The sequence below is a fragment of the Camelus dromedarius genome, chromosome 5 (genome assembly GCF_036321535.1).
Source record: "Camelus dromedarius isolate mCamDro1 chromosome 5, mCamDro1.pat, whole genome shotgun sequence".
Lineage (NCBI taxonomy): Eukaryota > Metazoa > Chordata > Mammalia > Artiodactyla > Camelidae > Camelus > Camelus dromedarius.
In genome coordinates, this window is record NC_087440.1 from 71,451,498 (window position 1) to 71,478,227 (window position 26,730).

Sequence of the window (26,730 nt, forward strand, 5' to 3'; positions counted from 1 at the left end):
ATTTCCTTCTGCTCCCTTCTTCCACGCTCACAGCATGTGCCTGCCTAATTTAGGCACATGACTGATATGGGCTGGACCTGTGGATGCTGTGGCACCTCTCACAGGGCACGAAGAGGTTGAAGCTCTGCACCGCATCTGCCAGGATCTGACATCTTGACCACTACTGTGAAGGGCAGTGACAGGAAGTGATGGTCATACCAAAGACCAAGCCAACTGGCCAGGATGCGAGCTGCCTGGTAAGCCTTACAGTGTCTGCAAAGGGGGTGAGGGGCCCGCTGAGGCCTGGCAGGTGGTGGTGATGGGCCCCCTCAGGTGTGCTGAGGGACAGTCCACATGGGAATGTGCACTCCCTCCAGCACCCAGCCAGAAAGGACTCAGTCGTGGGAAAGACAAAACCCCCAAGAATGTTAAGTGTGGAGACTCCACCCTTCTCCACAGTTGCATAAGGGCTCGGACCTTCTGGGCACAGGAGCTGACTAGGGATGGGGCAGAAGTCGGAGTTCCCTTCCGAACGTGTTGAGGTCACACTCTCCTAACCCCAGCGAGATCTGCACCTTACCAGGCTCTCATCTGGCTGGCCCTTGCCTGGGACAGTTTTGTTTTGCCCATTTGTTGGGGAGAGAAACAGCAGGAGTGGTGCACCAGGACAAGTGTGGAACTGTAGGGCCACAGGGCAGTTCTCCCCCTGGTGGCAACTAGAGGTGGGCCCCTCCTGCTTCCTGGAGAAGAGAAGCCACACTGCGCTTTGTGTAACCCATTAGGAAACAGTCCTCTAGTTGATAGCTACACCAGGGCAAGAACTGGAGAGAAGAACAAAACAGGATTTAAAAACAGAACAACAAGCCAGCAGTGGTCTGGTTAGTCATTTCCCTTCTCCCAGGCCCAGGCCCAGTTATCTGCCTTACAGGACAACCTCTCTCCTACTCCCAGAAAAGGCTGTGTTCTGAGGAGCTAGGGTGGCAAGAAATAAAACAAAGGAGATTCTCAGTTTACCTCTTTGGGGTCTCCATTTCCCCAGATGTAAAGGTAAGATATGAACCCCTGAAAGGCCACCTCATAGTGCCACTGTCTAGTGACAGTGGAAGTGGAGGTGCTCTGGAAACCATTCATCAAAGTGCCAGGCACATGCTGTGTGACTCACCCACTGGGAGGAAGCCCTCCAGGCCAGGAAAGGGGTCTCCAGGGATGCACCTCAAAGTTTAGGAGCTATAAAATAATTCCCAGTGGCCAGTTGTTCAGACTGGGGAGAACTACCCACCTTCACTTCCAATTGTTAGCAGTAATTACCAGTTACTGTAATTACCGACAATACTCTGGGATTTGTAGCATCCCTTGCTTGTCAAAGCCCAAACAAGTAATTTCAGATCTGAAAATTCCTTACAAGTGGAAAAGAATATTATTTTAATCTCCATTTCACCAAGATATGTGAACTGAAACACAGGGAGGAGTTAACTTACCCACAGTCACCAAGTGACCTGGTCAAGATGACAAGTGGTGTTCCTAATCCCTGGCTAAATTTTCTTTCTGCTGAATCCCAACCCAGGTGGTTCAACTGCTACCCAGGTAGCTTTAAATAATCCAGATTCTCAGACACTGATTCCGAGGTGTGGGATCTGGGACTCTGTTCAGGTAAGGTAGAAAACCACACTTGGTCTCAGGGCTTTTTCCCACAGACACAGCACTTGCTGAATAAGAGGCTGGAGGGAGGCAGAAGTCCCAGCAGAGTGAGGCCCAGGAAGGAAGAGAAACCCTTCCAGCAACAGATGGCCCACAGCTCAGCCCTGGCTCCAGAATGCAAGAGATGATCAGAAATAGATGCGCAGCAAGAGGCATCTGCCACACACGTCATGCCTCATGCAGCTGCCGAAGCTTTGACCGGGAAAACACTTCACGCCCTGCTTTTGGCACAGACCTTCCTGAAACGCAGCTCAGTTCAGACGGGGGAGGGATGGGGGCAGCAGATGGAGGAAGAATGAATGCAGCTCAAAGCGCTGTTTTCCTCTAGCTCGGCGAGGATGGAAAAGAGAGATGTCCCCAACAGGGCAGGAGGCTTTGCTCAAAGCCCTGTTCCTCCCAGGCCACAGAGCAGCGGGCACCTGCCTGTTACCAGAGGGAGATGGCAACCCCTTTCTCTAGTCTAGATCTAGGATAAGAGGCCCCACCCCAGGATCAGTCTCTTCCTCTCTGCCCACCTCATTCTCCAGGTCTTCCCTCTCCCACGTCCTAATAAAATGACCAACAGTTAGGGGGAAAGGTAAACCTTTATTTGGAAAAGAGAGTTCAAGTAACCATTTAAAACCCCTTTCATTTCCAAAACAAACAAATAACAAGGAAAAGATCATCCATCAAGCTCCTGCCCTCTGCCATATTTAGCCATTTTTAAACTACATTTCCTGGCAGAAGAGAAGAGTGATGAGCCCTAGGAACCAATAGGACACTATCTTGAGATCACCTCAGGAGCTGCCCAGGGAGAGACAAACAGTGAATGGTGGGATGTGGACAGACAGGCCTGGGGCTCAGACAGGCACATGCCCAGTACCCAGGAAACAATGTTTAAAAATATACATGCATAGATAAATTCCCCAGAACCTAGGCATGGAAAGCTTATAACCATGAATGCAGCAGCAGAATTCAAGCTAGTTCTTTGTCTCTCAAAAAAAAAAAAGAGAGAGAGAGAGAGAAAACATTAACCTCTGGCTAACTGTCCCTAACTCCAGCCATTCCCTCCAGTCCCTTTCTGGAGGCTGAGTGGGCCAACAGCAAGTCAAATCTGCAGGGCCAACAGCTACTCTGCATTTTGGCAGATGTGAGGAGGAGCTGGCCCAGGAACACCCCAGACCACACCCAGCAATAAAAGATTAAGGCATGCAGGTGACGTGTGTGGGCCAGGAGAGGGAAAGCAGAGGCAGCGAGCAGCCACGGCACTGCCGGCCGGAGCCAATCCTCAAGCACCACCACCTCCAGTTCTTGGGCCACTTTTGCCCAAGGCCACCTTTCTGCTGAGAAGTCTTAACCTGAGCTAAATACCAGGCTTTTCTAGGGGAAAAAAGGAAGGGAACAGAGGAGGCAGCAAAAGTAAAAAGCAGGGGGAGCAGAGGAACAGAGAGCCGCAGCCAAGGTGTGCGGAGGCAAGAGAACAAGCCCTGAGGTCCTGAGCTCCAGCTGAGGTCGCTGCAGCGTCTGCCGCTCTCCCCGCACTGGGACCCCCACCCTCGCCCAGGCCTGTGGGCTGCAGAGCCCTGGAAGACAGGAGTCTCCTGACAGGTCTTTATCTTCATCCTTAAAGAATTTTGTACATCATACCACTATCCATGTCCACTGACCCCCCCCCCACAGGAGTTCAAACTTTTGCCTTCCACAGGGCAGCCTGGGGAAAGGGACGAGCCCTAGAGAAAGCATGCCAGGCCTGTGGGGAGCTCTGGGTCGGAGGCTCGGAGGCTGCTGGGGCAGGGAGTGCATCCCTGGATCTGCTGCTCCAGGTCGTGGGGCCTATTTGTTCCCAGATGAGTGTGCCCTGTTTGGCAGGATGAACACCTAATGAAACAGAAGGTAAAAGGAGAGAAGAGGCCCATGTCCCTCCTGCTGCCTGGTGGCACACAGCTACCAGATTGTGCCCTCCGCCTGCCCCTAGGCCGACAGCCCCAGTACGGTAAGTGGGCTAGTCAGAGGCAGGCATGGCCGCAGAGTAGTCCCACCCTCAGAGGACGCATACACATGACACACATCTCACATGTGTATGTCTGGCAAGAGGGCTGGGCCCAGAGGTCTCAGGCAGGGAGAAGGTCGAGTCAGAAGGCACCACCAAGAAACCGCCTGAAAACAAATAATCAATGAGATCAATAGCTCCCGCAACCCTGGTAATTAAAAATCAAGGGGGAGCGCTGGATACATGGAAGGAAGGGGGAACCTCCCCTTCTGCCTCTCCCAGGGCCACCAAATATGTGGCACAGGATTAGGAAGAGGTTGGGGCGGAGAAGGGACCACAGGCAGAGAATGTGGACAGGCCTGGAGAAAATCTAACCATGGGGAAAAGGGAACAAAGAGGGGGAGGGGAAGGGACATAAGTGTCTTGGATCTAAGTTTCCAGAAGCATGGGGTATTTCCACAGTCTCTGATCCTGTGAGCTCTTCTGGAAAAGAAGCTCTCTTGCCCTGGGAGCCCGTCACAGGGCGGTGACTTCCATCCCGAAGCTGGCCAGTAGGCAGAGGTGGTCTGAAGAGCAGAAGGGGTTGGGTAAGCCATTGGCAGCCCAGAGAATCTCTTCAGAGAGGAGGGAGAGACGGCCCAGGAGCTTGAGAGTTCCATCCTGATACAGCCTGCGATCTGGAGCACAAAGCAGAAGCCCGTGGGTAAAGCAGCCACAGCCACACTGTGCAGGGCGGGCGGGCCCTGTGTGAGCTACGCCTTGTGGAGCCTCAGCCCCTGGGCTGCCCCCACCCCCTCATCTCCTGCTGCCTCTGGCTGAGGCCTCATTTTCTCAGATACTCTGTGATATATCAATGAATGAAGCAGGGTGGTTTCAGGAAGACTGGCAAACTAGAGAATGCATGCCCAGGCGCAGCATTCCAAACATTCTGGCTTTCCAAGAGAAGCTGGGAATCCAGATTTTCTATATAAAATCTGATTTTTAAACATAAAATTCAAATACATTGAAAGACATGCTTTACACAAAACAGGCATGGGGCTGATAGACTGCTACACTGTGACTACAGTATGGGGTGAGAAGACAGGAAATAACGTCTCTAACCTAACCAAGTCCCTCACTAACCAGCTGCCACTGAACAAATCCGATCACCCCCTGGTACTCTATTTTCCTCTCTGAATTAAAGGGAGGGCTTGTTCTGCTCACATCTCTCTAATGCTACAAGGATAAAGACAGAAGGTAGGCACGTGTCAGGTAGGTATGAAATCTGCTCCTTAGCTGGTCAGACCCCAGCAGCCCAGGCCATGTGCCCAATGTCTGACCTACCATCAGCTGTTCCCAGGGACTTTTGGGGGTAGCTTCTGGGAACCCAGGATCCACCAGGCTTACCAGTTCTGTTTCCATTCTCACGGGACTCAGCTGAGAAGAAGATGTAATCTACTGTCATTCCAAGACCCAGGGGCATTGTGGTGATCTCTGGGCGGCCATGCTGGGGCAGGAAATGAGTATATACCGAGGTCAGGTGGAGGCAGTGCTGGATGGTGCCCACAGTCCTACAGGGATAGAGGGAAAGATGTCAGTCAACAAAACATTATTGAACTTTTCCCTGTGGGTTTTAGTAAGTTTTTAAAGGGATGAGCCCAAATAACTAAATCTCAGCAAATTCTTTCCCATGCTAATAAGAGGCTAACAGTCTTAGCTAGAACTAGCCTAGAAACAGACACACTTACACGCAGTCTTGCTGACATCCCTCACTCTGCACTCTCTTGCTACCTGGTGCAGTGTACCTAAAGTACTCTTGTCTGTGCATCAGCAAGCTCTTCTGTGAGGTCTTACTCCCTAAGGAAAAGTGCATGGGCTTTTCATCTGCAAGAACTTGGATGGGTCACCTCTGGCCTCTGCACACCTGTATGCCCCTCCATAACCTCAGCAGGTATTAGGGGAAAAGAGAGCTCAGCAAAAATTATTGCCCCAAATCAGCCCCAGGGAAGCCAACAGGAATCTCTCTAAGACGCCTAAATGGGGTTAGAATGCAAGCAGAAAGGAACTGGAAGATTACCTGGGGAAGTCAGGCTCAGGCTCAGATGTGTCTTCCTCAAGGACAGACTCAGCCCAGCCAGCAGGTCGCTCTTCAGAAGACAGAAGAGAAAGGGTTTTATCAGTCACAGACAGTGAAGCAGGGTCAGAACCTTGCAACCTAAAATTCCGCTCAAATCCTGGACTGGACTGCTCCAGAAAGGAAAAGGGAAAGAGAAAAGGTGAGGGGAGGGAACAATGGACCAAAGCCAAGAACTCAGGAAGCAGACAGACAGAAGCCTCTAACACAGACATGTCTTCCTTGGCTCAGCATCTTTTTTTTTTAATTAAAATTTATTCTTTAGAATAGATAATACAAAAGAGGGAGAAGAAGAAAAGAATAGGTTGCACAGTACAAAAATCAAAATGTAGAGAAAAATACCAGTGAAAAGTCTCCCTCCCACTCCTGGGCCCCTGCCACTCAATTATCCTCTCCAGAAGCGACAAATGTTACTAGATTCCTGCTGTATTCCTCCACCAGGAATTTTCTATCACACACCGTCGATTGTGTGTGTATACATATCTATGTATGTATGCATATACATGTATGCCACACACATACACATATATGTATGCATATTTACACATACATATATAGACAGACACATACACAAAGAAAAAAGACACACATTACCAATATCAGAAGAGAAAGAAGGGATATTATTACAGCCCCTACTGACATTAATAGGTGTTAAGGACTGAACGTTTGTATCCCCCAAAATATGCTGAAATCCTAATTCCTAATGTGATGACATTTGGAGATGGGGCCTTTAGGAGGTAATTTGGTCATGAGGGTGGAGCCCTCAAATGGGATTAGTGCCCTTATAAAAGAGATCCCGGGGAGTTCTCTCACAATTTTTCTGCCATGTGAGGACACAACAAGAAGCTGGCAGTCAGCAAGCCAGAGGAAGGCCCTCACCAGAACCGGACCATGCTGGCACCTAGCCTCCAAAACTGTGAGAAATAAATTTCTGTTGTTTATAAACCATTCAGTCTGTGGTATTTTGTTATAACAGCCCAAACTGACTAAGAAAACAGGGTAACAAGGATCAGCAAAATTGACAAACCCTTAGCTAAAATGACCAAAAGGACACTATGAACCTATCTACAAAACAGAAACAGATTCACAGACATAGTAAACAATCTTACGGTTCCCAGGGAAATGGAGTGGGAAGGAATAAACTTGAGAGTTTCAGATTTACAAATGTTAGTCACTGTATACAAAAGCAGATTTTTAAAAAAGTTTCTTCTGTATAGCACTGGGAACTATGTTCACTATCTTGTAATAACCTTTAATGAAAAGGAATATAAAAAGGAATATATGTATGTATATGCATGACTGGGACATTGTGCTGTGCTGTACATGAGAAATTGATACATTGTAACTGACTGTATTTCAATTAAAAAAAAAAAAAAAGAATGACCAAGAGAAAGAGAGCGGACTCAAATTACTAAAACCAGGAATGAAAGAGGGGGCCATCACCATCAACCTTATAGAAATAAAAAATTACAAGAATAGTATAAATAACTGTATACCAACAAATCAGATGACTTAGGTAAAATTCCTAAAAAGATACAAACTACATAAACTGACTCAAGAAAAAGTAGAAAATCTGCATAGTCTTATAACAATTAAAGAGACTGAATTAGCAATTTAAAATCCTCACAAAGAAAAGTCCAGGGTTAGATGGCTTTGCTGGTGCATTCTGCTAAACATTTTTAAGAAGAGGTAATATGAATCCTTCACAAACACTTCCAAAATATAAAAGTGGGAACACTTCCCAACTCATGCTATCAGGTTTTACTCTGATAGCAAAACTAGACAAAAACATCACCAAGAATGAAAACTACAGACTGACACCCCCTATGAACGTAGATAAAAAATTCCTCAACATTTACAATACTGTAATTTATAAGAAATATATACTTGGTCATTCAGATGAACAAAATATATTTCTCATATATTATCAGTCTTTATACAGTCAGTCTCCTTCCACAGTTCCTGGCTCAAAGCTCCCCAAACCCTTGGAATTTCCTAAGCGTAAAGAGTGAGAGGATGCATTTTGTTATGTCCCACCACTCAACACGGTAATGAGAGTTCTAGCTACAGAAATCATGGAAGAAGAAATAAAACACATCCAGATTGGAACAGAGGAAGTAATACTATTTCTATTTGCAAGATGACATAATCTTATATACAGAAAATCCTAAGAAATCTGCTAAAAAACTATTAGAACTAATGAGTTCACAAGATTGCAAGATACAAGATAAACAGAATTACAGTTCTAAACACTCGCAATGAAAAATTGAAAAATGAAATTTAGAAAACATTTCCATTTATAATAGTATCAAAAGGGATTTAAAATAGTTATGAATAAATTTAACAAAAGAAGGGTAAGACTTAGACACTGAAAGCTACAAAACATGGAAAGAAATTAAAGATTTAAATAGATGAAAAGATTTTCATGTTCATTGATAATAATATTGTTAAAGTGGCAACACTTCCCAAATTGATCTACAAATTTGTAAATTCCTGTCAAAATTCCAACTAATGTTTTTGCATAAATTGACACATTGACCCTAAAACCCATATAAAAATGTATAAGGGACCCAGAATAGCCAAAATAATGTTGAGAAAGAAAAAAAAAAAAACGCAGCAAAGTTACAGGACTTACACTTTCCTATTTCAAACTTACACAAAGCTAAAATAATCAAGACAGTGTGGCACTGGCATAAGAATAAACGCAAGACGAAGGGAACCTGAGAGTCCAGAACCCATAGTCCATGGTTAACTGATTTTTCACAAGGGGAGGGGTGAATGGAAAATGACTTTTAATAGATATGGGCTTCCTCTTGGGGGTGATGAAAATGTTCTAAAATTAGATTGTGGTGATGGTTGCACAACTCTGAAAATACTGAAAGCCACTGATTTGTACACTTTAAATGGATGTATTTTATGGTATGTGAAATCAGTCTCAATAAAACTGTTTTTTAAAAAAAGATTTGAGAATGTTATGAACAACTTCATGCCAGTAAGTTTGATAATTAAGATGAAATGAAATACTCTTATATTTTCCGTATTGTTTTTTCTTTCTGCTGCTATTATGAATGAGGTCTTTATTACAATTTTTAACAAATATATCATTATTTTTATATACGAATATTATTGATTTCTGTATATTAATATTCTACCCAGCTACTTAGTTGATTCTTAGATCACCAGTTATATAACCACATTAGCAAGAAGTAATATTTAACCTCCTCTCCATCTTTTTACTTCTATTTTATTGCCTATATTTCTATTTTTTACTTCTAATTCTGTTGGTTAGTATCTCTCACAATTGAATAATCATAACGGTCATCCTTGTTTTGCTCCTGACTTTGACAGGAACGCTACTAGAACGTCTTCTTTAAGCAAGATGTTCATTTTTGGAGTTGAGATAAATTTTTTTTTTCAGGCACCTGGCAGCTCCATGCCCCTCCCTCCACAGTGCACCAACGCCCCTAGTCTGACTGATGGAGATAAATGTATTTTAATGGTGTAAGGGATAATCTATTTTTTCCTTAGTTTAAGAAGACTCTTTTTTAAAGAATCTGGGATAGATGTTAATTTTTTAAAATGTCTCTTTGACATCTGTAGGATGATATGCATTTCTATATTTTAACAGATTTCATATATATTAGCATGATAAATTATATTAATAGATTTCCCAATATTGACTATTTTTATATTGATAAAGTCCATTTGGTCATGGTCTATTACTCTTTCAATGTGATGCTAGATTCTGTTTCCTGATCCTTTATTTATATTTTTTGCATCAATATTCCTAAGTGGAGAATATTAGTCTCCTAATATTAGTTTCTATAATTTCCTTTTTCTGTGTAATTATTGTCAGATGTTAGTTTCAAAATGCTTGTTTCATAAAAATAATTTGGCCATCCTCTTCCTCTGCATGCTGTAACAATTTAAATAGTAATGGAATTACGAGTTCTTTAAAGGTTTGATGATGCTCTTCTATCAATGTGAGCCTAGTGTTTTTGTGGGACTGCATCTCTGAGAACCTTTTCTATTTTTTCACCCTGTGATAGTCTATTTATATTAAATCTCTCCTTTACAGTTTTAGTAAATTACATTTTCTAAAATTAACATATGCCATCTAAGTTTTAAATTTCTTTTGCATTCCGTTGAGAAAAGAACTACCTTATAATACCATTAATTCTTCTGCATCTGGATACTGTTGCTCCTACCTCAACCTCTTGAATAAGTTAGCTAATCTGACATCTGTTTTTCAACCAAAAAACCGACTGTTATTATAGTTTATTAGTTTTACTATTTTTCTTTTTCTAAATTATTTCCATTTTAGTCTTCTTTCCTTTGGCTTTCTTTCAGTTTATTTGTTCTTTTTTCTAACATGAGTGGATGCTTAATTCACTTACTTTCATCTTTTCTTATCTATTAATATAATTCTATGATTCTAAATGTTCTATATAATGCAATGAATTTTTCACTAAATACTGTTTTAGCTATATCTCACAAATGTATGGTATTTTCATTAGTTATTTTATAGATATTCTGCAGCTTCAGTTTAAATTTCACCTTTGACCCAAATGTGGTTTGAAATTTTTTTAAGTGTCCAGATAATAAGTGTTTTCATTTTTGTTTTCAATTTGTATTTTTACTGCACATGTGATCACAGAAAGCTAACTATACTATTTCCACTGTTCGAAATTTATTGATTTTTCGGGGGTGGTCTAATATATGATCAATTCTTAAGAATTTCCTATGGATAATTAGAAAGATGTCTTTGCTCTGCTTTCAATGTTCAGAATTTGATATGCATCAATCAGATTTACCATACAACATGTTACTTAAGTCTTCTATATTCTTAGTTATCTTTCCTCTACTTGCTTTCTTGTGGACTGAGAAAGATTCAAACCTTCTACCTCTAGCTATTTTCTATTATTCCTTGTTAAATATGAGGGTTTCACTCTGTGATGACTAATGTGATGTTACTTGGAACATAAACGTTCTTAACACTAACATGTTCATTTTGAGTCAGAAAAATCACAGTGACTAGCAGGATACTGAAAATGGTTTTCCTCCCAGCAAAAGGCAAGCCAATTTAGGCTTCTGAGCTGTGTAAGGGGTCAGGAATCAGAGGCACCATTACTCCAGAAGATAGGAGAGAGGTGAAAATCAAAACTGGCACAATAAACTCACCAATCAACCAGAGACATCCCTTACACAGAGCCTTAATCAGGTTTTCATGTCTCATTCCTAAATGTGAATGGATGCCTGATGGAATCTTTGAGAACAAACAATGAATGGGGTGGAAACTGGGAAGAAAGGAACTCTTAAAAGAACCTCGGAAGAAATAGATGGAATTTTTAAATACATCATCCTCAGTAGTAGGAAGACAATATTGGGTTCATTTAAAAAAAAAAAAAAGGATGGTATAACAAAAGAAGCAACTGTTTTAAAAGGGCTTTTGGAAATTAAAAATACACGGACAGAAATTTAAAATCACTAGAAGGAATGAACAACCTGAGAACATCTCACAGATGGTCCATTCTAATGTTCAACTAATAGGAACTCCAAAAAGAAAAAGCAGAAGGTAGGAAATTATTGAAGAAATATTACCAGCAAAATTATGAATCTAAATAAATTCATTTCCATTTGAAAGAGCCCTGGAGTATCCAGAACAATGAATGAAACCAAAACCCAGACTAGGGCACACCACCATGAAATTTCAGAAATCAAGAGATTAGAGAGAAGGAGAAACAAAGAAAGGATGAAAACTCAGAATGGCAGCAGACTTCTCATTAGCAATGCTGGAAACTGCAAGACAATGGACTAAATCAATTTTCAAACTAGACCTTTATACTTACCAAATATTTATAGAAGTATGAGGATAAAAAATAAAGGCTTTTTTTGTTTTGTTTTGTTTTGTTTTGTTTGTTTTTAGTACATGAAAAGAAAATCAAAAAAGAAAGAAAGAAAACTGCTTCCCTCAATACCAGGTTCTGCCCACGCAGTGCTATGTACAAACAGCACTGCTCTGGCAGTTACACAGGACTCAAGGCCTCTCCCTGCCCCACCAGGCCACGTGAGCCATGGGCCATAGCTGCCTCAACCTCAGCTGCAACATCTTCCTGGACCATTCAGCACTGGTAGCAGCCAAGCAAGTAAGTTCTTCTGCAAGTAACTGGGAAGAGGATAATAAGTTGTGTCAGGGATGGGCCAGTGGAGAAGTTGGATTCAGAACTTTCCTGGTTACAAATATGACCATATAACTTTTCCTCTGTGGCTATCTGGTCTGTCTATAAATAGTGGTTTACAAAAGTCACCTATTAGCAACTTTTTTTTTCCTAGAATGCACTTAATTGGGCATATGGTTTATTCTTACATGTTAAAAACTCCAGAGATAAATGGAAATATGCAAACAATCATGAAAAAGAAAAGATAGTAATCCCTTTCAGTGTCTTTAAGAATCATATTGGAAAGAAACCACAAATAACTAAAATAATTTACAAGAGGGGGGCTTAAAATTTAGATTCCCTTCTTATGAATTATTCCCTCATAAAGAGAGTTGGGGAGAGTGAGAAGCATAGTGTTTTTTAAATTATACAATTTATGAATGTAGAACACTCCAGTGCGATGCAATGTCAATCCGTGGGAAAGTTAGACCATCACTTCCTAGCACTGTAGCTCCTTTTGAAACTCAGATGCGTCTCATTGAAGTCAGTGTCACAGTCAAGTTGGCAAGTTTTGATGTGCACAGTTGGGTTGGATGACTCTCATATTGGACTGGAAATACTATTTGTTAGCACATCTGAACACATTCTCTAGAAAAAAGATCATACACCATGATCTCCTTGTTTCGTACTTAAGTCTTTCTACTCATGGTCTAAAGGTGGTGGTAGCTTTTTAGATTTGGAGTCTTTAAAAGAGATTCATCAGGAGCCTGTTCAGCCCTGGGTGGGGTTACTGAACAAACGGAAGGGCATGTTCACAGTGAGTGGTGGATGGTGTGTTTACCCAAATTTAATCTCAATTTTTAAAATATTGGTATTACTAGGCACTACCAGTGAACTGGATATTTTCCCACTACACAATGATTCTACTTACAAAGTGATTGTCAGTATGTATTTTAAAGGTTTTTATTTTCTTATTAAATTGAAATGCTTATTTTATGTTTCAAGTACAGTACTGATTTTTTTAAAAATAACCTATTGTTAACGTGAAATTACGTATGTGGGATCTAACTACTGTTTAACTTTAGGATTTTGTATTCTTGGCTTCCCTGCCTAAGCCCAACTGATACAAGCACTTATCCCAGGTCCTGGCACACCCTAGTGGCTCACTCAGTGCATGGTGGCCATCATCATTACTATTGTTGTCACCACAGCTGTAATAATACATTTAGCTTTGCAATTAAAAAAACTCGAGCCATTGAAATGTTCACTGTTCTATGCAAAATACCATTTCAAGTTAAATTCCTAGAGGGAAAACAATGAATCCATAGTTTACCACCAATCCTTTTACTATAGTTTTTCCAGTCATTGCCTGATTGTCTTAAGTTATTCTTCTAGCAGTTTCTTCAAGAAAGGCTTTGGGTTTTGTATAAAATTCTTGAGCCACACCTTCTTTCCTTAAAGCCTTGCTCCCCTGTCTTCTAGAGTCAAATGTTAATGTTAAGAAGTCTGAAGCCAAAGTGATCTACCCTTAAAAGTAGCCTGATCTTTTTTGTTCAAATGCCCTAAGTATTCTTTTATCTTTGACTTCTGTTAACTTTAACTAGGGTGTCTTACTGTTGATTCTCCTATGACATTTTTTACTGAGACATGAGACATCCTTCTCAATCTGAAGATTCAGATCTTCTCATTTGGGGAAAATCTTCCTTGAATCCTACCTTTAAATATCCCTTTTGTGCAACTATATTGGCTTTCTTCCTTGTGAACTCCAATTACGTGTATGCTGAATCTCATCTTCCACTACGGTCATTTTCTCTCTAGTCCTACTTGTCCTTTCTAGCCTCTGTCTCCTGTCTTGTTTTCAGCAGTGCCTATTCTCTCTTGTGCTGCATCTAATTTTGTCTTCATTTTATGTGACTTTTAAATTTTTATTCCGCTTCTTTCCTGAGCTCTGCAGCTTACGTTTCATCTTCTGATGTCTTGCCATGTGCCTAAACTTACTTTATAAACGCAATTATTTTATTTTTGTGCTCTTATTTTATAAAGACAATTGCTTAATATTTTTAATCTTGGGAAAATAATCATAATTTTCATATGCTCCATGGCAACAATTTTTATTTTTGAAGTAAATATTTTTTATCTGCCTGTTATTTTTCCTGTTCCTTTCACCTTTTTTTCTTATAGTGTTTTAGTACAGATCTCATACTGGTTCCTTTTGGGCAGCCCAGCTTTGAATTAGTTGAGGTTTTTCTGTACCATGCATTTGTACAAAACTTATATAAGGGAAGGACTGGGTATGCATTACAAGTAATAGGCATTTTCCTTGTGACACAGGGTTGTACATGAATCCTTTTAATCTTTACTTCTCCCCAACCAAAAAAGATACACAGCTTTGTAACTATTTCATCTCTCCCCTGCCACTTAAACAGACTGCTTCATGCAAATATGGCTTGATTCCTTGATCAGTCTTGCCTCCACTGCCTCTTCAGACCAAAACAGGTTCAGACAATCTCCTTTCACAACCTGTACATCTTATTCTTGTTGATGAAACAAGAGATTTTGGTTTTGAGCCTCAAGGTACAATCCTCACCTTGGAGAAATACACTCTGCTGGTTTTTTCCAAGATCCATATGGCCCCACAGACAAGTGTCTCCATACTTCCTCCAGCAACCCTGCATGATCTCCAGTGCTTCTTGCAGCCATTCCACCTGTGTTTTGGCTCATGGTTTCAGATATCTTCAGATCTCCTAGCTTTCTCAAAGATGGAGTTTGCATTTCTTTCTTCCATTCTTCCCTGTTGCTTTGGAGTGGTTTCAGAGACAAGAAAGGGAGAATGCCAAGTATACTCTTCTACGTACAATCTGGAAGTTCTCAGTAGGAGTAACTTTTTATTACAACCAGGAGTGATGTCACCTTATGATTTTCAAAGCCCTACCACATGTCTTCTCTCCAAATATGCTGTACACATGCTAGTTACCAGCAACTTAAGCCTAAAAAGGTTAAGTGGCTTACTCAAGGTCTCAGAGCTGGTTAGAACCCAGGTCTCTTGATTCCTGGTCCATACTCTCAACACACTGCACATGGCCAGTGAACTCCACTGACCTTCCTTCTAAGCATACTTATTACCAGAAGCTGATCTCTAAGAATTATATCTAGAAAAGACTAAGAAACCACCTAACTGACAAATATCAGAGGTGAAGAGGAAAGAAGACCAAGGAAATCTTAGTTCCCATTACCTGGCTTAGCATCTGTCACTCCTTCCATAAGTACCAGTCCTATAGGTCGCTGACAGGCGGTGTTGCAGAAGCGGAAACGTAGTAGGACGTCTCGGCTATACTTACGTCTCTCTGCAAACCAGGAAAAGGCATACAGTGAAAGGAAGGAAGAGGAGCCGCATGCTGAGGCTTCCTTAATACCAAGAAGCTTCCAGTGTAGGGACACAGAGGAAGTCTGGCTCTGAAGACAAGGAGATTTTCCAACAGCTATGAATTAAAGCAGTCCATTTTACTGGGTGACCATGAGAAGGACAATGAGAAAAACAAAGGAATGTGCTAAGAGAACTGAGGGAATTACACTTTCTCTTGTCACTGAGATGCTACCTTTTTCCCAAAATGGGGATGGAGGCACAACCAACCCAGAATGTGGCATGTGCTCACCTTGTTTCTTTGGGTGACAGGAGGTGACATACTGGCAGCAGTCAGTGATGCCCAGGGAGCTGGGCCATAGGGGGGCCTGCAGCTTCCTCTGGTAAAGCTGATGGGAGAAGTCTTCCTGTCCAGATACCTACAAAGAAAGAGCAGATGGGAATCAGGAGACTAAGATGGAAAAAAGAAATAGCCCATGTTTTGGGACATATAGACAAACATACACACACACAATCACGTACTATGTACATAATAATAAGCAAAACACATGAGTTTCAGGGGAAGGTTAAAAATAAGGAGCTAATTAAAACCACTATTTTTTTTTTTACTAGAAACACTGAAATGTCCATGAGACAGGAATAAGGGGCAAGACAGTGAGGTATGTGAGTCAAAGAGAACAAAACTGTATGAACATGTGGTCCCCTAAATTTCACCTCAGAAAAATCTACACTACTCTGTGCTGAGAATATCAACTTTCAGGGACTTTAATTTGCAATAAGAAAAGGTTTACCCTGATCTTTGGGTCTTCTGGATCCAAGTCTAGCATCTTAAGCCTATTATTCAGAAGCTACAGGGTCAAACCAAATGGGAAATGCAGCAAAGCACTCTAGAGTATCTATGTCACCATCCTTGGTCAAAGCCAATGAGCAGCCTGGGAATGGACAGAACACAGTAGGGAAATGTTCAGCAACATCAGTCATCTGCAGATCCCCAATGTGTGTAGCAAAATCCCTTTTATTTAATTTAACAGCAACAAATATTTGAATGTCAGCTATGTGCAAGACACTAGCTAAGTGCTAGGGAGAGAGGAGTGACAGACACAATCTCTCTGCCCTTGAAGGACATACATTTTCAATATGCCCTCGGAAGTCAAACGCAGCTTCAATTTTATCGCCATTTACTAGCTGTGTGACTTTGGGCCCGTTAGTTAACTCTCTTGGGGTCAATTATCCTCTACTATTGAATGGGATAATAATACCACATACAATTAAGAATCTTGATAACAATAACCACTACCAATTATTGACTGCTTCCTTTGAAGCAGGTACTGGAAAACACTTTGTGTGCATTATTATACTTAATCTACCAAAGAAAACCCTCTGAAGTAGGTCCCATTATATCCCTAGTGTATAGATGAGGCAAATGGGACTTACAAAAGTGAAGTAACTTGCCCAAGGTGGTAGAGCAGGGATTTAAATGCAGGACTGTCTGGCTTCAAAATGAGTGCTCTTAATCACTATGCCTAACTGCGGCTGTCACATGATAGGCACTTAGTAAACTCTTCTTTCCATTCCCTGTGCCCCTTGATTACAGCAGCTTCCTGGCAGGATAATGCCTTTCTCTGAGCATGTGGTAACCAGGACATCATTGGCACTTGAGTAACCTCATTAAAATAAAAGTCCCAAGTACTTAACAATAATTCAGTCATTTGGTGTCCTTTCTCCACTGTGTCTTGCCAAAAGTTGAGCAATAAATTGGATCAGTAGGGGCAAAACAGAGGAACAAGGAGAGAGTAAGTGACAGATAAAGAAATCAGCACAGGCTGAATGCCCATCATTAGTAGGGACAAACAAACTAAGGCAAAACTATAGCTATGCTATCAACATTCAGCAGTAATAAGGAATGAGACAGATCCATATGTACATTGTTGAGTGAAAAAAAAAACCGAGCTACAAAATAAAATATACAGTAATATATGATGTTTATAAACACACAAGGTAAATTATATATCCGCTGTTAGAAGCAATCACAGCACAGTACTGGAGGGCAAGAGCTCCGGGGCTAGACAACCCAGTTACAAATTCTGGCTCCACCACTAACTACCTGCGTGAGCTGGAGTAAGCAAATTACTTCTCTATGCCTTACATTTCTCGTTTATAAAATGGAAGCAATGATAGAAATTGTGAAAATTAATGAGTTAATACATATAAAGTGCTTAAAGTAGCACCTGGTACACAGTTAATTTTGCTTAACAAATGTGGATTATGATTACATTGTCACAGGAGCTTAGATATCACTGCAAATGCATAGGAAATGATCTGGAAGAACACCAAACTTTGAACAGTTATTACTTGACTCTAAGGAGAGAAGTGGGAAAGGTAGGTAACGAAGGGGGCTTTGGTCTTGTTTTTAAATCTTTTCATTCTTACAGGGATGTACTTGTGTACTTATATGCACTTAAGTACTTATGCACTTGTAAACTAAAAATAAATTGATGATAAAAACTAAAGGATTCCAATATACCAAAGGCACTCACGAGCTTCTAATTTCCAGGCTTGGGTACCAGCCATCAACAGAGCTAGAAAAAGCAGGAGGGAGCCGGAACAGGTGTAACTGAGGTCCCTGCCACAGAAGAGCACTGGATGCCAACACCCAAACCTCTCCTCAGGCTGTGTTCCCACCCCCACAGTGACCTCTCCCATTTTACCTTCCAGGCCGGCATCCCATGGTACTGGAGCTCTCCATCCCTGATGAAGTTGTAAAGAGGTGAATCAGGAACAGAATTCAGGTCCCCGCACAAGATGATGGGGCAGTGGCTGCCGTCTGACAGCTTAGCCACTTTGTCCACTTCAGCCAAGAGAATGGCCATCTGGGCCAGCTTGACATCACCCCGGCGTGGGTTGTACAGGACGTGGGTATTTGCCACACATAAGGGAGCCACCGAGACCTGCCCCAGGCCTTCTGGGACTAGTGGCTGCAGCAGCAACACTAAGCCCACGTTGTCCCGATTGAGGAGCTCTAAGCCAGGCCGCAAGTACTCCACAGGGCTGGCGCAGAGGAGACGGAATCTCGCGGGCTTGTAGCAGACAGCACAGCCATCTGTCTTACACCCGGTCCTCCTCTTGTAGAAACAGGTAAAGCCTGCAAGGAACACCCGCCAAGGAGATGGGTTAGAGTTCCTGAAGCCTGAATCCCTCCAACCAGTGGCAGTAGCCCAGGCGTGTGTGCCTAAAGCACTGCTCCTCCTGTGCAGTCAGGGGAGTCCTGGTCCTTGCCAATTCCTTGGTTCTACAGAGGTTCCCTTACAGCTGTAACCAGGCGACTGAGTGGATAGAAGGGGAAGGAGGGACAGAAGGGTACAAAGCAATGTTAACTGGGCAGGAAAAGCATGGACTCTAGAGTCAGGCAAGTTGGAGTCCAGGCCCCACAACCTATGAGCTTTATAGCTTTGTGACCTTGAGCCCGTCACACAAATATTCTGAACCTCAGTTTCCTCATTGTAAAATGGGGATAATAATATTCAGCCTCACAGGGTTGGTCACATCAAGGATTAAGTGGCAATATATGTCAGAATTGCTTTAAAACTTCAGGCTCTACTTTCCTTGTCACCCACACAAAGGAGTTAGCTCACAGGTGGGACTGAGAGTTTACTGAGATGAAAGATCTCGGGAGTGAGCAGACAGGGCTGTAGGAAGGAAGACTGGCAAACATGCCAGGGAGCAGCATTACCCATCATTCTCAGAGAGGGCTCCAGCTGTTCCCAGTAATGATCTTCCTGGACTTCCTGGAGACACAAGATCTGGGAAAACGACAAGGAAACCAATCACTCCAGAGTAACGGTGGGTGCACCCCGGGAGCAGGCACGGAGGCCGTGTGAGAAGCTGCTGTGGCTCTCAGGCTGGGTCACACTGAAACTTCCCCTGGGTGCTGACTCTTCTCAGATAGACACCACCAGCAAGAACATGCCCAGACTTACGCTGAGACCAGACACATGTGCTCAATTTTCCTGCTCCTTGAATCCTTCAAGTCTCCCTCCCCGCATAAAGGTGCTGGAAAGTGTGCACCTACGGAGTCTAAGCATCTGCCAAAAACTCATTTACAGCAGGCAGGCCGGCACCAGCCCCAGGCAAGACTCCAATCATACAGACCACCATGGGGTTGAACTCATTTTCCAAGAGCTCTGGGAAACAGCCCAGGTCCATAGCAAATGCAAAGTGGCACATCCCCTGTCTTCACTCACATCGGGGTCCCAGTGCTGGAATTCCTGCATGAGATTCGCAAAGCGATAGTTCCAGTTGAGGATGTCCGGGTGGCAATGCAGATAGAGTTCTGAGCTCTGCTGCATCAGGTCCTGAGCCAGGATGTTATAGGACATCAGAGTGAACTGGAACTGAGGGCCATCCCCTGCCTCCAGACCCTGAGCGTCTGGCTGAGTAGAGAAATCCTCCCATTCTCGCCATAAGATTTCTGCAAAGGGGTTGGGAAGAAGTCCACAATTAGTCCATGTTAATCACAGGCCCTGTCATCTCCACTCCTGACTCAGTGATATGGCATACAAAGTCCATTTTTTCATCTTCCCTGTCACCCATCCATCACTGTGGCCAATTTGAGCAGCACTCTATGGACATTCTCAGACTAGACAGTAAGCTCCAAAAAGCCAGAGACAATCCTGACCTGTCCACCACTGTATCCCCAGTACCTAGCATAGTACCTGGCACCTAGTACATGTTCACTAAATATGGACAACAATTTCTCTTTTGATAAATCCAAGGGTCTCTGGGGAATCACTCAAACCAATGTGTTTAATAATCATCTAAGGTTAGAGACACTTCCACAGGAATCTCAGCCTTGGGTGTCTTCTGACCTCTAAACCTAGAAAAGCCTGTGGGGCTAGAAACCACAATGTGTTCCCCATCTACCCTAGAACGTGGAGCTACCGTGTAGATTCAAACCTATGCGAGTCACAGAACTCATTCTTCAAATTCTAATGGAAGCCCAGTATGTAATACAGATAAAAGTGGAGTTATCTTTGGTTGAGGCAGAGTAGAAGCCCTGAGAGCTCTCCACCCCTACCCCAGAAGCCCTTGGGTCACCTCCAGAGAACCAATACTGTGGAAAATTAGAACTAGGGTCTGCTTTCAGTTCTGCCGTGACCTAGCTATGTGACTTTAGGCATGTGGCAATCGCATCTGAAAGACCATGGGGCTGGATGAGATGATCTCTAAGGCCCCTCTAGATCTGCCACTGCAAGAGTCTCAGAAAAACAGAATGCAGCGGCAGAGCTCCCCACGAGAGAACCTTCTCTTGAGCAATGGTTCTGCCCACATCTGAGACAACCTGCTGCCCTGGCTCACTCAGCCAGTTGTCAGACTCACCATGATATGGGACTTCCACTGGGGGAGGCTGCAGCTGCCCTAGGCCCTCAAAGGGCCAGATAGGAGCCTCTTCCTGGGCGGGCACAGGCTCAGGTCCTATGCTCCAGGCCACCACTGCGGGGTCCTCTTCCCATTGCTCTGTGGCCAGGGCACCCACTGGGAGGACAACACTGTCCACATACTGGGGGCCAGTCTGCATTGGGACAGCTGCCCACACTGGGCCCTCAACTTCTGGCAGTGGCTCCTCTCCTAGCACCTCAGGGAAAGACTCCTCCAGGTTCTCTGCTGCCCGCAGGTCACTCAGCTGCCTGCTGGACCACTTGTCTTCTGAAGCAGCATCCTGTTCTCCAGGATTATCCATCAGGAGTGCCAGGCTGCTCTGGGCTAGTCCTTTATCTACAAGTGGACCGTCGCTCACAGTCAAGAGCACCTGGCCTGACCCTTCTTCTCGCCACTGCTGCAGCAGGCCCTCACACTCCTCTTGGTCGGGGCCCCGAGGGGCCATGGCAAAGTTGCCTTCTACCTGGGGGGACGAGCTCTTCGCCAGAAGGACATTTTTTCGACATGTGAAGAAAGCATCTAAGAAGAAAACCAAAATACCATGTTACAAGATGACAGCATCACCCAACCCACACTCTTCTCCCAACTTCTAACACAAGCCCCATAGAAGCAAGAATCATATTCACCTTGCTCATCATTGTACCATCACTGAGCCTGCCCACTGTAGTGCCTGGAACATCATCACCACCAGAGCGAAGTGCTTACTATGTGTCAGGCACTGTTCTAAATGCTTTGCAGGTATGAACGAATTCATATGGCAGGGATCTGATAAACATTCAGTGTGTGAATGAAAGAATGACTATCCCACATAATCTAGGACAGAGATTGTCTCATATAACCCCTTTTATCTGAAGGTTGAGACCCCTATTAACATCAACTCTTTAGTTCTAAGAGCCACATTACATTGGAACCAGCACTTGACCATGAATCAGAACTGTGGGTCATGGCCTAATACTGAAATTAACAAAACTATGTGCCCTTGGACAATGCCCCTAGTGAGATGGACACATTCCTGACTGTAAAATGGGGACAAGGGAAGTTTGAACTAGATAATCCCCAAGAGCTTTTCTAGTTCTATAAATCCCCCTAACTTATGAATGCATTCCAAAAGAAAAAGGCCTGAAGTAGACAAAAAGTGTATTTCAAAATCTATACAATCTACTTCTTAGCAAACGCTCTGGGTCCTTTTCTCAAAGCTATTTATTCTACTCATAAAACTTCACAAACTTCATTATCAGCTTCCTCATTCCACAGCACTCTAGAAGCTGTAAATCAAAAGGTGCCAACAACTGACAGCAAGAGCCAGCTGCTGTCGCTCTGCTACAGCCCCTACAATGACAGCTGAAAGACAAAAAGCAGGTGGGAAAAGCTCTAAAATTAGAGCCCCCAAATCCAAGTATAGTATTTTGGTGCAAACAAACACCTCCCCACCCCGCTACAACTAAATCACTTATGTACAGTACAGGACAAGTGACATGTATAATGATGACCCTCAAACACCAGATTCACTTTATTAGCTCTACTTTTTTTTAAGGCAAGAAAAACTTCAAAATGGTTCAAATATTGAAGACATATTATATTTATGGCAGATTTATGTCCCTCAGACAAGTGGTTTTCAACCAGGGGTTATTTTGCCCTCAGGGGACATTTCTGCATTATCTGGAGACACAACTATGGGGATACTACTGGCATCTAGTGGTTATAGGATAAGGATACAGCTGAACACCCTACAGTGCAATGGACTGCCCGACAACAAACTCTCCAGGCCCTAATGTCAACAGTGCTGAGACTGGGAAACTGCTTTAAAACCATAGTCTGGGTTGCTGACTTTAGTCTCAGGGACTTGCCAATTCCCTGCCCCTTGAAACATCCTCTATGGATACCAGATGGCCAAGTTTCTTTGGCTTATATGTGTGAGGTTACTAGTTTTCAAATTTAGCAGGTTTTGGGTGGTGGTGGTGGTTTGTTTTTCAGCAGCAGAATTACTTTATTAAAAGAAAATCTTCTGTAGGAACCAAATGCACAAATACAAATGGGACCACTTTAACAGGTGTGTGTGGATGGGTAGGAGGAGGTGGCCTCTCCTCTGAGATCCCTAAAACTCTAACTAAACCTCTGAACTAATATATGTCACTAAGGCTGCCGTTACGGACATTGGCAGAGCTCCAGAAATGACAGCAACATGGTTAGAGGAATATGCCTTAGTTCCCTGAAAACAAGGACTTCTGTGGAGTTTTTCAGTCCTCAGAAGTATGGATACACAAGGCATTCCTGAATTGAGTGCCTACTATATTCTAGGCAGTGTGCTAGCACTAGGTACAGTGAGACATGGCCCTGCCCTGCTGGAGCTTGCATTCTAGTGGCAGATACACACAAACACATACATAAATAAATGTTTTATAAGAAATATATAACAGAAATTACACACTGTGTAAAGTTCCAAAAAGGAAAAGCACAGAATGCACAGAGCTGGATCCCTTATTTCTAAGAAAGTCCTTCTTGGTCTGTCCTGCCCTCTAAATTGCCAGAGAAAAAGTCTGGGGGTTCTGTGAGATCTCTGAGGGGAACTGACAGTCTCCTACATAGCTTCCGGAATGTCAAGGATCAGGAAAGGGGAGCGCAAGCAGATCATGACAAATTCAAACAAAAATTCTTCTCTCTCTAAAGAACCCACTGGGCAATCGCCTCCACCCCGCTACATCTCCAAAAGCACGGAACATTGCTTCAAAGCCGAGGTTTCACTGTGTCTCTGGATTCTAAGCATCCTTTTTTTTTTCAGCCAAAGTCTCAGGCAGCTGTGAAAGATGAGTGTGAAGTCGACCCAGGGAAAGGCAGGTGCATCCAGGTCTTCAGCCCACAGACCCTCCGGGCCGACCGGCCCCTACCCACGGGGAATTCGGGCCCTTACCTGGGCCCCGAGTGGCCAACCCTCCCCGACCCCCAGGGCAGAAACTCAGCGGGCCCCGGAACCGACCCCAGGGCAGAGACTCAGAAGGCCCCGGAATCTCTCCGCACCCCTGGCCAAAGAGGGGCGGCTCCTGCCCCTCCTCCGGCCCCCTCCACGTTAACTGTGGCCCGGCGCCTCCAGGTCACAGGCGTGAGGAGGGAGCCGCCCAGGAGGGTCGCCAGCCAGGCGCGGGCCTCATGGAGTCCACGACTGGCACGGCGGCGCCGAGGAGCGCCTTCCCACACCTTGGCACGGCTGGGGGAAGGTGGTCGTGAGGCCGGACGCGCCGCACGCCGCCCCAGGCCCCGCGGGGAGTCAGGCCCGGGCCTGGCACCCGCCTGTCTGGACGCGGGACCAGTACCTGAGAGGGCGCGGAAAAGGCGCGCGGCCGGCAGCAGCAGGTAACACAGGCACGAAGCGATCATGGCCAGCCACCCGCGCCCACCGCCCCTCACCGCCGGCCGCGGGGTCCCTCAGCTCAGCCCCACCTCCGTCTCGCCCCGCCCCCGGCTCCGCCCCCGGGCCGGCTCACGTGGTATCGCTGCGCTTCAACAACAACTTTATTGGGAGCGCAAGGCCGGGCATGCGCCCTCGGGGCTGAAAAGCCAGTTCCCAAGGCAACAGGCGGGGCCTGCCTGGCTCCCCACCAACGTGGAAGCGCACGGACTTGAAATTAAACCCCTCCCTGTGGAAGCCGTAGTATTATTTAAAGGCCACAGTTTTATTCCCACTTCTGCTATCTAACTAGTGGCCACCTTGGGCCCACCATGTCATCTGTCTGCCCTTCAGTTCACTAATCTGTAAAATGAGGTGCTGGGCTTGTCTAAGGCCTTGCCCAGCTGTGCCTTCTGTGATCTAGCCTGTCTCAGCCCAGGTTGGAGAGACCAAGCTCTTCAGCATCTTTCTCCTTTTCCTAGCTCTCTTCCCCAGCTCAGATTTTAGGTGACACATTGAGTCCACACCTTGCTTCAGTATGTAAGATTTGTATCCTTCCTTATCCTGTTCCAAATGGGCCCTTTCCCCACAGTCTGGCAAAAAAGGGGTGTCTCGTTGGTAAGAGAGCCAAAAAAGGGAGGAGGTGAACCCTCCACAAGGGCCACGGAAGCAAGTATGGTTGGTTGGTTTCCCTTGAGGTGTGTGTCTCCAGTGTCTGTGACACTGCCAGGCACACAGAGGGACCAAATAAACCTCGTTGGCTGACTGAACAAAACATGGCAGTAAATGAAGGTCAGTTCCTCCATCAATTCTGTGCAACCCAGACTTCTTTGACTCTCTCTTCCCCATCCCCACCCTCAATCTTCTGCCCCAACCACACTGTAAAGGAAGAGGGACTGTTTAATACTCCCAATTTTAGTACCCAGTGGCTGAGCTGTGTGATTTCCAATTTGTGGCTGGAGCCTCGGTTGTTCCGGGAAGCCCTCTGGGGAGTCACCAGATCCAGGACCAGCTGGGTACATCATAACACTGAAAGGCTGAAAGGAGGTAGAATGAGAGTCAGTGTTGTGGTCTTCCCACTCTCTTCCCTTAGCTCTAGAGGCAGTGCCTGCCTTCAGGCAACAGCACCCCTGCATTAGCCTGAGATGAAGCAGAGGCCCCAGGGGCAATCTGAAGGTTCAGAAGCCTGTTAGAAACTAGCAGGCAAATGTCAGCTCTACCTAAGGAGCCCCCAAAGTCAGATCAACTGTCTTGATGTGGCTTAAATAAACCTTCCTTGTGTGTCCTTCCGTTTTGTCCCAATAGTTACCCAGAAGTCCAAGTTCCAAATAAGATCCTAAATCAAGGAACTTATCTAGAGACCAGGTTTTGCAAAATGATGGTTCCCTTAACACTTGAAAATGTTTTTAAAATACAACTTCCTAGGCCCTAGTTCCAGGATTCTGATTCTACGCATCAGGGATGGGGACGCTTAAAGACTCACCAAGTTACCCTGGTGTACAGTCCTCTGCTAAAGGACCTACCCTCCGCTGGGCTGTTTAGTGTACATGTGGTCAAAATGTATCAGGACAACTGATGCCATGTGGTTTCAGAGTCTTTTCCTGAGGCCAGTTAAACCAGGCTGACTTCCTTCCATTTCCTCATCGGCTATGTTGGAAATGACCACAAGCTACGGAGTTAGACCCCCTGAGTTCAGATCCTGGCTCTGCCGTTTCCTACCTGAGGAGTTACCTAACGTCTTGGGGCCTCAGTTTCCTCACCTTGCCCAAAAGAGAGTAAGCCCTCAGTGTTTACTATTGTATTTTTTTGAATTTAGTCCAAAAACAGCTCTGGCTACAGTTAATGTAGGGTCATCTTCCAGAATCCTCGGCAGAAATTAAGGCCTTCCAAACCGTAATGTGGCACTGCTAAGCAAGCCAATAACTGCAAGTCCAAGGAGACTTGTTCAGGAGAAGCTCAGCCTCAGGCTTTACCAGTCAGAGGAAAATTACAAGTATAATCTGCACCATCTGCAGCCACATCATGTCAGAAATATTCCAAGAGACCAAATGAGCCCCTGAATTCATCCCAGCTGTGATCACAGTACAGGCAATGATAAACATCTGCTTCTACCACTGATGGTTTCAAGGATGCAGAACCTACCTACTGGGGCAAGTAGGTTTTGCAATACTTTGAGGGATTTAAAATGTTCTTTCAGAGGGAAATTTCCTGTATATAGGAAATTTAAGCCCTTGAGGGTTCAAATTTTACTTATGCTAACAGACATGTATGGAAGTTCAACATGGTGGCTGCTTTTATTAATTTATTAGTTGAACATGTGTAATATACAGGGTAGTGTCATTCTTCCTTCAGGATTGCAGAGGCTGCTGACCAAAGCCTAGAGCAATGCTGCCCAAGATAAGTATATTGTGAACCACATATGTGATTTTAAATTTTCTAATAGCCTCATTTAAGAGGGAAAAAAAGCAGGTGAAATTAATTATAACGTTGTGTTTTATTTAACCCCATATATTAAAAATTTTAGCATTTTAACATGTCATAATTTTTTTCTTTTTTTTACTGCAGGACACTGCAGTTAGGTTTATTCCAGGGAAAGTGTGTGCCCAGTCAATATTTTAAAGTGAGATATTTTGG

The 26,730-nt window shown here is 44.1% G+C and overlaps 1 protein-coding gene across 3 annotated transcripts; it reads right to left on the bottom strand.

Annotated features, from left to right (window-relative positions):
* Positions 1–4,015: 4,015 nt before the first annotated feature.
* On the bottom strand, positions 4,016–25,042 carry ANGEL1 (angel homolog 1). 3 transcript variants are annotated; one of them, XM_064486138.1, is made up of 10 exons: positions 25,019–25,042; positions 20,655–21,233; positions 19,520–19,746; positions 19,009–19,078; positions 17,987–18,420; positions 15,571–15,697; positions 15,151–15,261; positions 5,703–5,772; positions 5,033–5,196; positions 4,016–4,323 (listed from the first exon to the last, which is right to left on the bottom strand). In XM_064486138.1, exons 2-10 carry the CDS (start codon positions 21,157–21,159, stop codon positions 4,163–4,165), a joined length of 1,869 nt encoding a protein of 622 aa, XP_064342208.1. In that variant the 5' UTR covers positions 21,160–21,233; positions 25,019–25,042; the 3' UTR covers positions 4,016–4,162. The 3 variants fall into 3 exon arrangements, 2 of the variants coding, with proteins under 2 accessions (XP_064342208.1, XP_031309968.1); XM_031454108.2 differs by lacking the exon at positions 25,019–25,042 and adding an exon at positions 24,023–24,158; XR_004137447.2 differs by lacking the exons at positions 4,016–4,323; positions 25,019–25,042 and adding exons at positions 14,505–14,714; positions 24,023–24,158 and having other exon boundaries at positions 5,129–5,196.
* Between the last annotated feature and the right edge of the window lie 1,688 nt (positions 25,043–26,730).

What these genes read in the sequence shown, in the direction of transcription:
- ANGEL1 (XM_031454108.2), bottom strand. Translation starts at nt 24,086, where the DNA reads ATGATCGCTTCGTGCCTGTGTTACCTGCTGCTGCCGGCCGCGCGCCTT. An exon ending in CCTGAGCCTGACTTCCCCAG is followed by an intron (nt 5,197 to 5,702) that starts GTAATCTTCCAG and finishes CTATCCCTGTAG; the next exon opens with GACTGTGGGCACCATCCAGC. An exon ending in TGAGAATGGAAACAGAACTG is followed by an intron (nt 4,324 to 5,032) that starts GTAAGCCTGGTG and finishes TTTGTGCTCCAG; the next exon opens with ATCGCAGGCTGTATCAGGAT.